Genomic DNA, 19,199 nt, shown 5'->3' with positions numbered 1-19,199 from the left:
ATGATTTGAGAAAGACACTTTGGTAGTCTATGAGGCATAAATTCTAGTGAATTCAGTGGAGAATAATTCAGAATATAAGAGAAGATTCCACTTATGCACTGTTTAAGAAACTACTCAAAATACACAAATACAATGCAGGAATTGTACATTTTATAAATAGGCTTTATGTGACAACTCAGAGAAAGAGGATATCCACATTCGATGTCCTACTTACATGTTCTAAATCTAAATTCATGATTCTGAGCTAAAGGAAATACTAATAAATTTTAATATTATACCCAGTATTGCATTTGAATCAATTTAAGTTTCTATATCTACACCACCTAACCATAAACTGTGTGAGAGCAAGCAGGGTAAGCTGAAGGCTTTCCATTTAACAAACTGGGTTCGTTCACACAAGCTGACGTATTTCCGTACATATTTATAAGGCTTAGTGGTTATTATTAGGCTGTAATTGCAGTTGTTCTAACACCTAATAAGCCATGGTTGGAAAAACAAAGGCAGGTTAATTTGTGATTTCCTCTACTCATTCAGAGGCAAATTAAGTGTCAAACAGCTAATACAGAACATATTTCATTTTATGAGATTTTAATTTAATTCTGCACCATATCGTTGATGCCTTAATATAGGGCGGTTTATCTAAAAAGAGGAGCAATTTATAAACCTCTTTCAATAGAATCTTTAATGATGGGATATGATAGCATAATTATCACAGTGCCTGCCATCCTTCTAAACAGAGATCTGTCGGCATTTCCATCAACACAAATCCTTGTTTTTCAGAGACTTATAATTTATTTTCTAAAGTTGGCACCCGAAGAACAATTGTGTGCACAGAATAATGAGAATTTCCCCCTAAATTTTGTCTTCTTAGAGTTAAAATATTACTCTCCGAGCTTAATAAGCTCACTTGATCTCATTTTCTAGAACACAATGATACAGAAAGCATTTTGAAATTCAGATTCTAGATGAAATAATTTTCTTTTTTTCCGGTTGTGCTTTAGCGCACAGCAAAGACTTGCTTTGCAGATTTTGGTTATTCGGGAACATTACCCTCCACTTTCAAGATGATCACAGACACCTCCCCGTCACATGTCAGCAGGTGTGAAGCAGCCCAAGCACTCATCACTGAGCTAGGCCAAGAGAGGAACTCCTGGTTCCCCACAGCCCTGGCTGTCTCACCTGCTAACCCCCAGCATTTGTTCAGAGCTCCATGTTTTTCAGTGTGCTTGCATGAACGTTATTTCTTTTGAATTCTTCCTGCAATTTGAAGAACTGGTTAAAGTTTAAACAAATGATTGTTTCATTTCCATGAAATGAAACCATCACATCAAGAACAAGTAACCAGAGGTCACAGCACAATTGAGTGGCAAAATGAAAAGGGGAAATCAAGCCTTCTGATTGTCCCTCCATCCTCTCACACACTAGACCAACGTGACTGCTCACTAACACCTTCAGCAAAGGGCTTGTCCAAGTGCTGAACACAGCCCAGAAAACTAGCAAGGGGCAGTGATCGCTAATAATACATTACCAAGCAAAAGGAAAATCACTGCAATAAAGGTATCACTACAACAGAGCCTCTGGGTCTGCAGGGGAAGGTGGCAATTGACTCAGATTCTGAGGATGAATATAAGCCAGAATTCATCCTACAGAGAGGGAGGATCATTGAGGGCAATGCAGAGAGAATGTCATGCGATGAGGGCATGTAGTTGTGACTTACACCAACTTCCTGGAGCTCACTCTATTAGCTCAGCATCCACCTAGAGACTTGCTAGGATGAGTGAAAGTGGAGCTGTCCCAGGAGACCACAGACCCACAGACTCCTCATGATCCCTACACACCAGCAATGACATTCCATCTCAGAATCCTCCAGGACTTCTCTGTTGAGGCTCAGGAAGACCTACCAGACGTACATTGTGAAACTTAGATAATTACACAGGTAGGCTGCTGGAGAAACATTTCATTAATTGCTGTAAAAATAAATATCTTAAATCTTGGTTGAGAAAGTAGGAAGCATTAAAATGCACAGAAATCCCAGCTCAAAGTAACACCTAAAATGTAACTGCCCTGCCCTACTCCAGCATTCTCTAGTTCTGAACCGTCTGATCCTTATCCTATGGCACTGTTATCACTAGGAGTCAGGGCAGATAGGACAAGTAAAATCTACAGCACACCATAGGGACCATAGGAGGGCTTATTGTCAAAGAACCAAGAATTGGGACTTTTACTGATAAATTCATATTTGAATTTAATTACAAGACAAACTATGATGAACCTAGAGGAAATAGATAAGACTATTACTTAAACTCATCTTTAAAAATTTCTTTAGAACATGATTTTGGAAAGAGTAAAGAACTCCAAAATTCCATAAGAAATATGATTTAAATTACTTCATCATAGAACCTCAAGTCTGGGAGGAATTAGCTATCCTTGTCTCCAGGGCCTACATGCCACAGGGTAGAGCCTCATCTGAGATCCATGTGGTCCCATCTGTACCATAAAAGCTCTGTATAATGGGGTGAATTACATGTCATGTTTCAGTCTGAATTTGGAATTTCCTTCCCTTTGTATAGAGGTCTTAAATTGGCCTCTTGGTTTTATGTGAGTGTATTTTTAGCAGGCTTCAGAACGCTGTAAATACTTACTTGTGTTGCAGAGAAAAGTTGAAGAATAAGTCACAAGTTTCTTGCATTCTCTCTCTATAAATACCCACTTTTCCTTTAATGCTTAAAGAAGTCTGCAACACAGATTTATTACTTACCTCCAGGCAAATCTACACTGAAATTACAATTCAGTAATGGGAGATGGATCCAAAAAACTGTTGGTAAAATATTATATGTGTACTTGGGCATGTAGTTAGGACTGTTAATATCAATTAATTCTGTTCACAGAGGAGGACTTGTTTTAAAACAACTTCATTTTTCTTCAGCATAATATGTAATTACACAGCTGTAACTAATAGCCAGGGAGATGCAATCTACCATCTAAATAACCAGCATTATTCTTCAAAGTATTATTTGTGCTTTTTTAACTTTACTGTCTCAGAATGAAGGGTGATTATTACATATGACTAAATGTGTATATCAAGCCATTAGCAGAGGACGGCCCCTCCCAGAGAATGGCTCCAATTACTACAGTGTAGGACGGTTTTCTAGATAGTACTCCAAATAAATACTATTTTAGTTTGCAAATCTACTATTCTTTCAAACCAAGGGAGATGATATTCAGGTTTCTTTTTCCTTTTATAATACACATAATCACCACCATTCTTTCCTTTATCTTTGTGTAAACCATGTGCTCGATCACATTTACCATTTTGTATTGGGTGACATTGCCATCAATCAAGTGACTGTTGGTGTACATACCATGGGGGCTATGAAAATTTACCATAAAAATTTCATTATGATTCATTGCGATCCCCAGGACAGGCATTTCTTCTGATGAAAATTTTAGCATGAAAAACTTCAAACCTAATCTTGACCAAATACATATTCTCAGAGCTAACTCTTACAGTAAACCTCTAATTTTTAATTTTGTATTTATGGCTCACAGAACACACGTCAGCAAAATATATAGGAAATACTTGCCAGCTACCTAGTGTGACAGGCATTCCTCAAGAAACAGCAGGGATTTGCTTCAGTGAATCTAGAAACAGATAGACCTGCTGCATTTCAGAAGTAAATCTTATACTTCTATCACATCTTTAAAGCTCAGTAGATGTGCCATTAAGAAAACATCCTGAGCTCATCAAAGCTGGTATTTTGTTCCATTTCATTAATGGGTACAGTTTTAATACTTACACATGCAATGGAGGAATAGGAGACGGATCATAATGGTAACGGCCCTCATGATGTCTCGCATCAATTGGCACAGGAGGGTGGAAGGCAGGAAAAAGATGAGGAGGGTCTGAAAAAGAAAGAAAGTCCACCATACATAAGAGGAACACCTGGAAACAGCATTTCAATTCATGAGGTGACACTGCCGTGCTATCTTCACTACTGAGGCTGAATCTACTTTTAGAATTTCTGAAAGAACTCTTGAAATTTAATGACTGGGCTCATTGAGGTGAGAATGTCTGGGTGAATATTACATACCCACTCAGAAAAAGTACAGTCCCACTAAATCCCAGGGAGGAAAGTAAGAAGAAGAAAGGCATAGCTTCTATTCTAGAAGAAAAGTTGCCCAGAAGCAAAGACTGAAAGGAGCCACAAAGCCAATGCGGAAAAATTATACTGTCCAGTAAATTTTAGACAAAGGCATCATAATATAAATACTAGTCTCATGTCTCCCATGCCATTGCTATTTTTAAAATTTATTTATTTTTTAACAATCCGAAGTTTTTGCTATACTCTGTGTGCACATACACACACTTTTTTTTTTTTTTCTCCCTGGCCAGAGAAAGATTGAGGGCCTAGATGGGAGAGATGAGCAGATTCACATAGACTTAGGGAATTTAGAGCAAGTGCAGGGGGTTCCTAACAGTGTAGCCTGAACACTGGCTTTGGCCTCAGAACCCGCCCCTCCCTTTCCTCTCATATACTGGTCACTAGTTCCTGGGTCCTGTGTGCCTTCTAATAGCTCCTTTACACCACTTGGCACTTCCTAACTGATATTCATCATCTCTTGCACATCTGAAAATAAATTTTTATTTCAAAAAGTAGTTGATGTACTCTTTAAAAAAATGAAAAGTTTTAGGAGATTTTATAATTAGAAGCAAGACCAATACTTTGTAATGATACTAAGGCTTCTCCCAAGTTTCAAGAAACAAGATAAAGGAGATTGAACCTGGAAGTTTGACTCCACAGCTGTAAGACTGATAATGACAGCAAACGTGCAGAAACTTCTTCAAATATGAGCCCATCACAGCTGGTCATCGTGGTAACCCAGGCATCTCCAGCACCTCAGAAGGTGATATGTGTACCAAACAAGCCTCAGAATGGTTCTCAGTTACCTCTAGAAGCCTCAAGATTTTTTCTTGGGCTGAGGAAAACAGGCTGTAAGGACAATCCAAATGGGGTCCTATGAACAAGTTGTGGGTGACCATTGGAAGAAGACTAGGCTGTGGGGTGTGGGAGGTGTCCAAAAGCCAGGATGAGGACCTCATCCCCTGAGGTTGGCAACACACACTCCAAGTGTTCATTTTCATAAGAGAAAGTGGATAAGTGGATGACCACTACATACACTTCTGCTGAATCCAGGTGGTTGCAACTTTCTTCCCTGAACATCCTTCAATTTTCCAAATGTTTTTCAGCCAGCATCTTTTAGAATGTGAGCATAACAAATATTTAAAAAATAATTTTAATACAGATTGCCTCCCTTGTTTTAGCTTTACTCTTGCTACTATCCTTTGATAATATAAGTCTGTTTATTGAGAAAAAAATAAGAGTGTAAAAACTATGGGTATCACATTGATAGAAGCTGTGTGCCAGGAAGAGGCCCAAAGTTATAATTTTGTCAATGTTCCACTGTATCTAAGACTTAGAAAATAGTCCAAGAGGGAGATCATACTGAAAAATGACACTCTTATTCAAATATATTCTGTGCTTGTTATAAGGTTGGGGAAGGAGGGATGCAGTGGTATGGAAAAAAGGAAGGAATCACGTTGGTACTATCAAATCATTGTCACTGTGATATGACATGCACCATATCATATTTTTTGTTGGAAATTCAACAAGTGAGGAAAACACTAACTGTCCAATCATTTATAACGTGTTAAGACATTTCATAAAGTTTATATGAAAAAAATTAATTGCATTTTAAGCTCACCATTAAGGATGTAAAGAAGGTAGGGGGTCAGTTCTTTTGTAATGCAAATATTAATAGTTGATTTATTAAGTTAAAGTTCATCCAGCAATGTTGGCAAATTCCCTGTTGCACCTAACTCCAGCAATCAATGTCACCCAAAGAGAGCTAAACCATTCTATTTTTGGGGGTGGAGAGCGGGTACCAGTTACCAGGGATTGAACTCAGGCACTGGATCACTGAGCCACATCTCCAGCCCTATTTTGTATTTTACAATCTCACTGAGTTGCTTAGCAGCTTACTTTTGCTGAGGCTGGCTTTGAACTTGCGATCCTCCTGCCTCAGCCTCTGCAGCTGCTGGGATTACAGGCATGTGCCACCATACCTGGCTAAATCATTGTATTTTATTTAACCATTTTTCTTGAAAATTATTCATCCTCCTTAAAATAACAAAACTGAGTGACATAATCTTTGATACTAGTTTGCAAGTCTAATAAATACTCAGTGAATGTTTCCTGATTTTAAATTTTGAAACAAACCCATGCTAATAGGATTCAAATCTGGGGTAAGGTAGATGGCCATCAAATATGGGGATGGCTCTACTTTCTCTTCCACACCTAAAAGCTGTCCCTGCTGATGCAAACAGACTTCTCACTTAATACATATCACCCTGCTCTTGGAAACAGAGAAGTAAACTTATTAGAACCCTAGGTAAATTAGGCACTCATAAAATATGATCCACCTCCTAAGGGCTTCTTCAGTGCACCACCATTTATAAGGCTGTTTTGAGGAACATTGTGACAACTATATCAGAGGTAGAAGAATTTTACTTCTCTATGTTTTGGTTCTTGATACATTTTTCATAATTAAATTCTCTCCATCAGATAAGTGGATAGTAACTGTTTCTGGATTTTTTAATTGTTAACATAACTATGAATTATGAAAAAGCACAAGCAGGCATTTCATACACATAGGGCTAATGTGTGAATCTATTCCACATTTAATATATGCCTCCCATATCTAGGAAATAACAGTCATTATCTTGTGTGTGAACATTTATAACAAAGTTACAGTGGTTATGTGCATAGGGATGAAGACTAACCAGTTAATCCTATAAAATGAAGAGTACCCAAGCAGCATAAAAATCTCTTCCCCCAGGAAAACCTATGCTAACAGTGACATTGAAGAGACTTTGCCATCTTTTCATTTCCACAAAATTATTCTTTCAGGATTTAGGTTCACTTTCTCTCTCTCTCTCTCTCTCTCTCTCTCTCTCTCTCTCTCTCTCTCTCTTCTGTCTCTCTCTCTCTCTCTTCAGAATTAAAGAGAAAGTGACCAAGCACTGCAAAAAAAAAAAAAAAAAAAAAATTGAGAGGAAAATATAAAACACAATGACTGGGGCATTCAGTAGCCATTTCTCAACTATTGAACCCAATAGCATTTTGTGAGTTTCAAAGTTAATTCTGATTGAAAGTATCTGGTGCATCCTGTAATGCTGTTTACACAGTGTTTATGTTCCAAGGAAATTTATTATGAATTGTGCATTCTGGAATTAGGTTTAAATAAAGAACAGAAAATTAATGGATATGATCAGATTTGACCAAAAGACATCTGGCTTTAGTTTAAGTGTTTCACAGTTTCTCTTTCCCTCTCGATTAAGTTTAAAACAAGTATTTCCTGTCCAGCTGAAGTCTCTGAACCACTGTAGCTTGTGTGGGTCATTAGTGGAAATCACACCTCCGAATCCACTTTTTGGAAAAACTCAATGAAACACCCCTCTTCCAATTCAAGACATGCTTGACCATAGCCCCAAACAATTAATAAAGAACAGAAAGCAGTGTGAGCATTTGCCACGCACAGCAACACGTAACATTAACCCTCACTTGTTTCGCAAAAGATGCTCTTGAATCCTCAAACACTGGGTTCCCGTCTCCGTTTGTCGTTTCTACGTGGATCAGCAGCATGTTCGATCACAGACCCAAAAAGCTGTCCAAGAAAACCCACATGACAAGACGAGGCTCCTGTCGCCAGCAGCCACCGTAATTATCCGCCTCTCGGTTTATTATTTACACATGAGCAGCGCAGCTGTGGCGCATCATAACTCAAGTGTATGTGTAATAAGTTACCGCACAGCAGCCATCTCCTGCCCTGGCCCTTGACAAAACACCACATGATGACTTCTCCAAAGTCAGGCGAAAACTGCTGAAGCAGAAGGAAGTGCCACTAAACCTGGCTACCTCCTATTTATCATACAATTTCCTGACTGATGGTTCCACAAACCAGCTGCTAAGTGCTGTGTACTCTACTGTCAGCAAACTAACGCGCTAAATGGAAGACAGGGAGAATAATGTGCAGAACTGGTGGAATCAATTTTACTGAGGGAATTAAAATTCTACCAGGTGGGGGCGGGTCTGTGGAACAGTGGTAAGCAGTCAACTGTACATGCTTATGGTTGCAAAGATGATTTATTACAGACTTGCAAGAGGCTTGCCTATTGTACCAGAGTCCTCTTATACTGAACAGAGATTTGAAGAGTGTGTACTACCCAAGCCTTGAGTGCAATAGTCTTTAAACCCTATATATATGTAATTGACTTGACACATGTTTAAATTGAAATGCATAGTAAAAATATTTGTGCTGGGTAGAGTTGTCAGTATTCAATTTCACACTGGCTGTCATCGTACTAAGCATTAAGGGTCTCATTAAGAATGAGAGGCATTGATTTTTAGGTCTCTTCACAACAGCCTGGGTTGATCATAAAACCTGTAGCAAGAGAATAACCAAGAAAGACACTTGGAGATTTATCTTCAGTTGCATCCTTCTCCTAAGAAATAGTTTTAGTATCCTCAGGCTATAAGATCTCTTGGATGCCATCCTGGGAAACTGTCTTTTAAGGTTTGAAATTTACATACAAAAATTGTAGATTAAAAAAGAGAGATCAAAGTCTCCTCAGTAAGTGCCCTGAAGGAGTAATTCACCAAATGATACTTGAGCAGCCTGACAGTGCCCAGGAAACAGCACAAGAGAGATCCACTGGAGTGAAGTACCCAGTGGAGAAGTTCTCCTGGCTCATTTAAATATTGAAAGGGTCTGTATCTGGCCACAGGATTCATTCTACACAGGAGCTAGAGATTGTTTTCCTGGTGCTAGGGTTAGCCCCACCCATAAGAATGACTAGTACCCTCAGACTCATCACCTGCCATCAGCACAAGTATCCCATTACAAACACACATGGGTTCCCGAATATAACATCCACTAAGTTGAAATCAAAATAACCATTCATCTTCTAAAAAATTAGGCCTTCAGGGAGATGAGGGGTAGACCGCTGCCAAGAAACCCAGTCCAATGAGATAGCAGAGACATAGCCCAAGCCTTATCACTGCCTCTTTCCAACCTGATGCAGGCATCTCCAGTCATCCGTGCCTGCAGGAACTTTCCCAGGACTCAGTCATCTAAGAGAGACATTGTCACTAGGGGCTGACTCCAGGACCCAGCTGGACTCATGAGTCAGATGTCCTACTATTCCTGTCTCTAGACAACAGAGCAGCAGAAAGAAGCTGACGTAGTTGCTCTGATAACCTGAGATATTTGACTAGAAGGATCTGGAGCAACAAGGCTTGAGCAAGGTGGCCCTTTATGGCTTGCTATGAGTTTGGACTCTGAGATGTCCTACCTCACAGGATAGCTGTGAACCTGGCTGGCATCCCCACAGCATTATCCCATGAAGCATGAGGCATATTTCTTTTGAATTCATATGCATATCATGTGGAAATGAAAACTTCTCTAGTCATTAGAAGGGACTATCTTAATTATATGACCCTCCAGAAGAAAACTTACAGTGGTTCTAGTATATTCTAAAAATCTTATAGATGTTCTACATTAAAAAAACAAACAAACAAACAAACAAAACACTACTATTTTGTCACTTTATACCATGACAGTAGCCTTAATTTGGAGAGTGTATGCTACAGAAGGATATAAAATCTATTGCACATGGTCCGATTTTTGTAATTAAAGTTTATTGAAATACCGTTGTGTTCATTTGTTTACCTATTCCTAGAGCTGTGTTTGCACAATGGCAGAGTTATGCTTAAAATATTCAATACCTGGCTCTTTATAGATAAAGTTTGATAAATCCTCTGCTAGAATACCACTATGAAGTAATTTTCAGAAACTTACATTTCAGGAAAATAAAATCACTCATTAATTTTTTTCTGTATGGATACCTGTCTTTGATAACATGACATTTGTGTTACTTTAAATGCCACACTTTCTTATTTTCCAACAATATATGACTTTAAAAAATAACTTTAGAGTAAAAAGCATCCCATACTAATAATTATTAAAGAGAGACACATCTGATTTTAGCAAAACTTATAAAGAGTACATAAAGTCTAAGATAAAAAAAAAGATAATGGAGGGCTGAGGTTGTGGCTGCCTAGCATGTATGAGGGATTGGGTTTGATTCTCAGCACCACATAAAAATAAGTAAAGATCCATTGACAACTAAATATTAAAAATATATATATAATAATGGATGAAATTGACCAGAAATCTAGTAAATCATGGGAATGATTGCTTAACATTTGTAAATTTGCTTCATCAATTAAGTAAAACATATAAAATTTATATTAAAAAATAATTAATGACAAAAAAACCCTACCATATTTTACTTCTGGCAATGCCCCAACAGTCCTGACTCCATATATATATATACACACACACATATATACATTCAAGGGCATTCCTTACTATTCAAGATGAAAGCTTTCTATCACTTATTCTGTGCAAGTATGTATGCATATCAAATTAATTTAATTAATATTTTAGACTTAACTGCTACCTCCCACTACACTCTGGTCATACTAAGACTGATACTTTTTATAATAGTTGAATCTACGCTATGCTTCTTAACAAATAATTACAAGTTTTTCACAAGTAATAAACAGTTCTCTGCAAGTGAATTGAAAAAGGAAATTTCTCTCTTTACCACCTCAAATGTGTTCTGGGTAGTGAGCAAATAATTTCCCTTTCTGGAAACATCTAAATTTGCATGTTTCCAGCCCAAAGAGCACATCTATCGGATGCCCAATGGCAGAAGCAAAACCACATCTCCTTGTGGGTCAACCAATCAAATTCTTCCATCCAGAGTCTCTGGGATGTGTTCTGCCTAGGATCCCATATATATGCAATCGTGACATTTTTGTTGCTTCCAGCTTTCCTGCCAGGATGAGAGAGGAAAAAAATAACGAGAGGGAAAGGTAGCAAAGAGAAATTAAAGAAGGTTCGTAGCCATTATACCTAAACTGCAGAAATCTCTGAGGGAAATCACATGAAAACATATGAAGAACTACTACACTGAAAACTGACAAATCCACTCACTTTGAACTATACTAATGGTGTACTTTTGGTGACAACAAATAAGTTTGGAAATTAGAAGATGGAAATTGGTCACAAGTTACAAATTATTTTATCAATAACAATACATTTTGTACAGCAGAATTGAAAAGTCAGATTCATAGTTCTAAATATATATGTTGGGATCCTTACTGTGTATGAAACAAAAGTAGAAGATAAAATGTTTCCCTGGAATGTGTATGCTATCTCAGATTCAACAACTAAAGCCTAAGAGTCAATGGACTCAGAGATGCCTGGTTAATTTAGTTAGTTAACTATCAATCAGCAAAAATGAGGTATAGAAGCTACATTCTAACCAAAATAAATCAACATTAAAAAGATCTTTTAGGAATTTTTTCAAAGCTGCAAAATTAGCAGTAAGTAAGGAAATGTGAAAGAAACATAGTGCTTAATATTGCATAAAACTTACATACATTTTCTTATTTAATCTTCTTGACAACACTAAAATCAGCACCTCCAAAAGCTTTATTATTATTCCAAGTCTTATTTGTCCTTATTTTCTATTATCAGGATAATCCTGAGAACTAAAGATAAGTTAAATGTTCAGATGAGTTAAATGACCTATTCCATGTCCTATAAAACTATGGTTTTAAGATGTTGTTGATGTTCTTTCTATCCCAATACCAGAGGACACTGGAACCAGCACCCCAAACATGACAGCAATCCTGACATCATCATAGTGCCCCAGTACCATTCTCAACCCTGAAGCAAGAACCTGGAGCAGCTGTCAAGCAACACAAACCCAGGGTGGGATAAGACTCAGAGCATCTGCAGGTTTACTTTCGTCTCCCCAATTCCACAAGAAAATGATGTCACCAGTCAGTGAGACGTCTCATCAAAGACCACCTCCAGAAATGTTTTGAAGACAACAGAAAACCAGCTGTGAAATAAATGATACCCATATTCCTTTTGCTCAAAGTGATACAAGAAATCCTTGGAGACTAGGTTTTTGACTCTCCCCTTTAATCTACACCATCTACCCAGCTTATAGTTCTGCTCAATCAATAACTATAGGTCTTTCAAGGTTTGCCCCATTTATAGTGAAGACTAATAATAAAATCAACCACAAGCATAAGTACCATTCACACAATACTCTGAAATGTGTTAAGCACTATACAAAACCTTTCAGATCATAATTTCATTTATTTCCTCTTAAGAGTATGACTGTGAGAAGTAGGTATTATGACTATGAATAAGGAAACTGGGTAAGGACCTTGCCCAGTGTCATAAGGGAAGAGAGTGGCAGAGCTAGGGATCTTCTTGATTCCAATGTCAGCGCTCTTAGACATTCTACTTCTTCTTCTTCTTTTCTCCCTCCCCCATTATTTTGGGGATCAAACCCAGGGCACTCTAACACTGAGCCACACCTCTAACTCCAATGCTGTCAGAGTTTAGGATTTTTATCTTTTTTTTTATATGAACTATTTAGGATTTCCCTCTTATTTATAGTTTTAGCACCCATGGTGAGCTATTGTCTGAAAATATAGTATAGTGCAATAAAGATATTTTAAGAAAGAGCTCACATTAATATAACTTTTATTACAGTATATTGTTTTAATTATTCCATTTTATTATTAGTTATTAATGCTAATCTCTTACATTACCCTAATTATAAATTATATATATATATATTTATAATACATATAATAAATTATACTTTATCACAGGTATGTATGTCAAGAAAAAACAGGAACAATTCATCTGTGGGTAAGGGCAGCTACTGTACTCCCCAGACTTACATCCCCAAACCCAGACTTGTGCATCCCCACACCCATGTCCTGCTCTTCTCTCCAAATCTGTGGTTCTTAGGAAAGCTTGTCTGGTCCAGCCCAACTTCTATAAAAGGACCTTCTGAGTCCAACAACTTAGAGCCATCTTTGGCACTTACAGCTCATGCTCTTTGGGCAGCCATCCATGTCCCTGGCTTACCTTCTCCCCTCTGTTGAGAAAGAGTTCTTTCTTATTCCAGCTCTTACATCTCTTTAGGGTCCAATGCTAGTGCCACCTCCTCAATCAAGCTAACTGAATGGCCCATGGGAGTGCACACTTCTTCCTCCCCTCTTCACAATTTGGATGAGCTGGGACCATAAGAGCTACCTCTAGAACTCTATGTGCACGCTACCTGTAGAACCCACTGCCTGTCCTTGCCATCCCTCCCTCTCACTAGACTCTAGGCCCTTGTTTTTGTACTGGAACATTCTCCCTCACATAGATTATACTTATTGGCTGAACAACTAATGGGAATCCCAGCTGAGGGGATGAGCACAACGCATTCCATTTACCAGGTCCCTTTATCCTTGCTGGGCAATGTGCTGATGAGCCCCACGTGACACACACAGTGAGGTCAGAATGTGTACGCTCTTCCCTGGCTATCTGGGCTGTGAGAGCAGAAGACACTCCCTTATTCTTGTATCCCCATAAATACTTAATAAATGTTTGCTATAGAAAAAAAAATGAAGATAGGGAGGGAAGACAAGAAACCAGGGCCATGAAATGGTAGCAGTAGCCCAGGCAGCTGTCCCTCCTGGGCTCTGCAGGGCACTTCCATCCACCTAACAGGCCTCCAGCAACTGGCAACTTGGAACCCAGAGGGAGAGGCCCACCTTCTCTTGGGAATCCTATGCAGGTTTTCATGCATTCCCTATGTTCGGGGCATGCACAGGGTCAATGCTGAGCAGATTCCTATACATCCTGAGCCAAATCCTAGAGTTCTGAAGTTCACCTTCTAGTCTGCCAGACTTTCTGCTGCCTGCTGAACAGTGTATAACGTTATGTGGGACCTCACCACCTCACCCCATCCCACTCCTACAACAGGGCAGACAATGGTGGGCCCTCAGCAATAACAGCCCACATTGGGACCTCTCCAAGACTCCAAAAGTCTTTTCCCACCAAGGAAATGTTGATGCTCCAGTGCATTCAGGCTACTTGAGCAGGCTGCTAATGCCCATATGGAAAAAGCTCTTTGACACAAAAGGTTGGAGGTCAAAAGTTTAAAAGCTCATGACAGAAATGACAGGGGCCCCTTTGCCCCCGCCTCCCCCTTTTTTGTCAATAACATCAAAGGACCTAGCCTGTTCTTAATGCTATTATTGTTACGCCTTTGGAATCCATTGAAATTCCAGCATGTTTATTGCACACTGGGAGCATTAAAAGGCTTCACTTCTTGTCCCTTAAACTCTGAACTTTCACTGTCTATGAAGCATCATTGTTTGCAGGAACACACAAAGCTTTTAAGCAAAGAGTTTATTTTAAGTGCTTCTTCCACCATGATTGTAAAATAATAAAGCATGCTTCCCTTGCAAGGATAAGCAAAGAAACTAGAGAGAAGAGCGAGAATCCCCTCTGCTTAGAGGGGAAAAAAAATCCCCTTCATATCCGTGGCTCCTAAGAGTGCAAGTAGGAAAACATTCCCTATGTTTCTCATATTTCTCCTTCCCCCTGGAATTCTGTATTAGCCACTAAGAATTAGTCACACATTCTACAAAGACTTATATTAAATGTGGTCGTATATTAAATGGCATCACCTGAAGTAACCTAAAATGTCTTTCTGCTTGAGAGCACCTTCCTAAACCCTCATCAGGCCTGCAGAAGCCCTAGACATGTTAGTGAATGTGCAGATACAAAGCACACAGCTGCCTGCATGTTGATTCAGAATGACTCCAAGCTCCACTCTCTGAAGTTCATGTTGTGCCTTACTTTCTCCTTAGCTACCCTTCATCACTATCATCAGCTTCGTATCCTGATTCTCAGCTTAATTCTATTCAAAATGCTGAAACAAATTTCAGATTATCTCTGATCTGCTGCCCTTGGATGTCTAAGAGGCACCTCACCCTGAGTCTCCCAAGTCCACCATACCCACCAAGCACAGAGGCCACTCATTTCCCATTCTTTCCCTTGCTGTTTCCTAAAGTCCAGGCAAACTAAACAGCTCATTCAATCCAAGAGGAATTCAAATGTCCAATATTCTGTTTTAGGATTGTGGGAGGGATGCAGATTTGGAAATGTCAACAAATCCTTTTATCTATTCAGCTGGGTGTTATTGAAGACTCTCCTTCCTGGAGAGGGCAAAAGTTCCAAAACTGCTGTTAGTGAGCAGAGGTTTTTTTGGCTATCTACCTCTTGAAGCCTCAAGCTCTCCTGCCACTTCCCCTACATGTGCCTCAACTGGTGACCTCTCTGCCGCCTCTCCCAGAGACCCTTGGTCAGGACCCAGAAGCTGTCTGCATCATCTACACAGGCCCAGGCTCCTGATGTCTATATGATCTCCATCTGGAGATCTCCATCTGGTAACCCAAAGTGATCTCTGGTTTCCAGACTAACCACCTGAGGCTCAGTCTTTATAAACTTTGACAGGTGTCGAAACTCAATGGTGTCCATTTGTTCCCATGGGCATCTGAGGACAGAGAAACTGGTCTATTTCTGGAGTCTGTATCTCCACCTGGTTCATCTGAGAACACATTCATCATAGGAACTGAAGCCTCAACGCTTAGACATGCTTGTCCCTGGAAAGAGTGGTCACACCCTCACAAAGATGACCACATCCTATACTTCCTCAATGAGCTGCCACTTGTCAGAGTGGTATCTACGAACATTTCTAGAAAACAAAACTGCTTCCCATACTTCTCTGCTGTTTGCAAGTGTTACTAAAAATTAAAGGCGTGATGAGGTTATTAGTGTATTTAAAAACATAGATTTAATAACTGATAGGAGGCAATAGACCTAATTGATGGGGATCTGTTGGTCACCTTGGCGCCAGTGTATATTTATACAAAATATTCCTCTCAGAATGGATCTTCAGAAACACCATCCTTTCTGTTTAGTTTCCCTTTCTCCAAAACTAGGATGAAGTCAACATTTAGTACACAGAGGGATGCATCCCATCCTGTGACCCTTAGCTGGGTGCACCCTTCTCACTACAACCCATCTGCTCTACATTGCATCTGCAGCAGCTGGAAACATTCCCCATTTTAAACTATATTTTATAGCTTTCCATATAAACAAATTACAATAACAACCAGGATCATAATACAGATCTTTTTCATCATAAAATAAAGCCAGTGAGACTCAGTCCTATTTACTCAAGTTGTTCAAGGCACTACGAGTGATGCATGTGAAAGTGGTCCATAAATCCTGAAGCAGGCACACTTAAGGACTTATTTCTCAGTCCTTTTCCTTCAATACCAACATCCAGTTAACTTGTCAGTAACAGCTTTATATGGGCATCTTTAGCTTTGCAGGTAATCTGATGGCTCAGGGCATTCAGCTCCTTGGTCCTCAAGCCCTCACTGATCATGAGGCACAAGAAGGGTTCTGCATATCTTCATCCCTAAGTAAGTTCTGGGGCCAGGACCTACTCTGGCTCCTGAACTTCAGAGCAACCACACACTGTCTTCAGTTGAACCACGTGGAGAGGCGGGGGGGAAATGCTACAGACACATATTTATTTTTTAAAAAATGATTGTCACTTGTTTAGCATTTGTTGATACTAAGGACTATGCTAAACACTTTTCATATACTTTCTTGTTCATACCACATGAAAGATCAAGGAAGTAGGCATTAGTATCGTTATTTTTCAAATGAGAAAATGGGCCAGAGAAAATAAAAATGAAAATCGCTCAGGTGGGAAATGTCTAAGCTTGGTTTGGAGTCCAGATCTGCCTAACTGCAGATCCCTGGCTTCATGGGTAGGACCTGTTTGCAGCCCTGGCCGACACTCAGAAGATCCCAAATTTGGTTTAATATTCTGCTCTCAGTCGCCATCTTGAAATGCTTCCTTCATAATTTTTGAACAAGAGCCCCACAGTTTGCATTTTGCCTTGAGTCTCACAATCTGTGTAGCAGTCCTGAGTCCGACTATACTTCCTATTTCCAACCTTTTCTGCATCACCCTTGTGTACAACAAACACTAAAAGCTGCTAAAAGGCATCCTTGTGAACGGCCCCATTAGCTTTCACACTCCACCCTCACCCAGAGGCCCTGGCCAGCAATACAGCCCTACCTCCGTGGGGTCCCCACTTTAGCCTTGCATGCCCCATACTTCAGACTGCTCTCACAAGCACTAAGGACCAGCCAGGCTAACAGGACACAGGCATACACTCCAGGGTGATCCATTTGCTGCAAACAAGGCCTTGGCCATTGCTGACAAAGTCATCCCGCCATTTGCCCGCCATCCTGAGGGCTAATTGGCCTTGTTTTAATCAAGACTGAATGAAACAGAAGTCCCGCAACACATAAATAAATCACAATTACTAACTGCAAGAATTGAGCAGCTCTCTCCTCCCCTCGTGGCTGCTACAGAGGAATTCCCAGGCCAGCCAGGGCTAGCACAAAAGCCCCAGACTGGGCTGCAGCAATATCCGCTCCCTCTGCTCAGTTTATTATTTAAACAGTTCCTTAACGACTCTTCCCGGAGGTGAGGGAGGCCAAACTATTTTCCTTCCCTTCACAAAGCAGATATGCATGGCTTATTTGAATGTCTCCAACGTTTACTTTAGTCACTGGTTAAATACCTTCCACCGCAGAGTCAAACAAACAGTTCACTTCATTAGAAAGGCAAACAATTTAGCAAGAGCATACCACCAGCACTTGAGGGGGAACCAAGCTGGGCCAGAAACCCTCTGCCTGGGAAGGAGGGCTGTGCTGGAGCCCAGACAGCAGCGGACAGCAGCGTGTGGAGCTCACTTCAAAAGCCTTTTCACAAATACTTCACACATTCACTGGTAATTAACAGATAACCCCAGAGAGATTATCTGCCCCTCAGCCAAGGGCCCTAGAGGATTATCCACACTACCCCAGAGGGAGAAGGCAGAATCCAAGAGTACACCTTTTTTTTTCCCCTTTCCCTAGAAGTACAAGTGGATAAAGTCATCTGTGAAAAAGGGAAAGTGAAAGCTTCCCTCTTCCCCCATCCCCAGTTAAAATAACAAAGCCACACCTCCTTGAAATGATATTCATTTTAGCAACAGCTGCATGCGGTGCCTAGGAAAAACACCTGGGCTGGAGCAATAGGTGGATGCATGTACAGGTAAGAAATTCAAGGCAGGGACCAGGGCAGGAGGACTAAGCCTGTGATGTGTTCTCAGAATTCCACTTGGGAAGAGGGAGACAAAGCTTTTCTCAACAAAGATGCAGGGTGCACAGAAAACACTGGGGGACAGTTATAAGCCACTTAGGGTCTGAGCTCCTCTTTGTCACAGAACCCAGGATGGAGCAGGAGCAGGGTTTGCAGCCCACTGAGACCTGAAGGTGTCTGTTGCAAAGCAAGCAAGCCTTGGCTTTGTCCTGCAGGGTACTCAGCACATTGCTCTGTCCTTGGAACCCTTCTGAAGACAGAGAAAGAGCTCCATGCCTGTCACCAGATTTCTTGAGGCCCTTGCAGCTCAAGAGCACCTGGGGATCCACTACGGCCAGTTCCTCAAGTGACCAACAGATGCCAGATCATAGCAACCCATCCAAGAAGGAAACTATTTGACATTTTTTTTTTTAATAACAGAAGAGTTCCTCTCTCTTTTATATTTAAGAACACATTTATATCCCATCATCTCCCCACACACACATCAAAATGGTAGACAGCAAATCAAATAAAAATGGGGTAGGCGGTGTGGCCATCTCTATTATATTTGAATTTGGGGTTTCACCCATGTTGTGGTTGTGCTGGATGGGGTCAGATTAAGCAATTCCAGTATTCCTGGCTCTTAAGGATTTGGTAAACCTCAAATGCCAACTGCAATAAATCATATAAGTCTCTATTAAAACTATAAATCACTCATGAAATTTAATACTGTCATGAAGAGTAATTAAATGCTAATGTAATAAATCTACAAAAGAAAAAAACACACACACACAATAATGGAGAATCTTAACAGTAAGGAAATGGTCCTTTCTGGGAGCTATAAGAGAAATGATAGTGTCCAGAGAATAAAGTGTATTTTCCTTTCCATAGCTAGGGGGCCTCAGGAGGTCAAAATCGCAAAAGGGCCACATTCCCAAATAAACTCAGGACTGAGCACCAAAGATACAACTCAGTCTTCAACGCTGAAAAG

At 40.0% G+C, this 19,199-nt stretch overlaps 1 protein-coding gene across 3 annotated transcripts in view; it reads right to left on the bottom strand.

Moving 5' to 3' along the window:
• The window catches only part of Gli3 (GLI family zinc finger 3), a 276,508-nt gene that overhangs the window by 116,053 nt on the left and 141,256 nt on the right, over positions 1 to 19,199 (bottom strand). For all 3 annotated transcript variants that reach the window (XM_040291861.2, XM_005319215.5, XM_040291862.2), the window contains one exon: positions 3,798 to 3,903. In XM_040291861.2, the coding sequence (XP_040147795.1) occupies positions 3,798 to 3,903 (106 nt within the window). The remainder of the gene's footprint in view (positions 1 to 3,797; positions 3,904 to 19,199) is intronic.

Source organism: Ictidomys tridecemlineatus, chromosome 2, assembly GCF_052094955.1.
Source record: "Ictidomys tridecemlineatus isolate mIctTri1 chromosome 2, mIctTri1.hap1, whole genome shotgun sequence".
Lineage (NCBI taxonomy): Eukaryota > Metazoa > Chordata > Mammalia > Rodentia > Sciuridae > Ictidomys > Ictidomys tridecemlineatus.
Note: the sequence above shows the minus strand (reverse complement) of the source record. Positions and strands in the feature narration are given on the sequence as shown.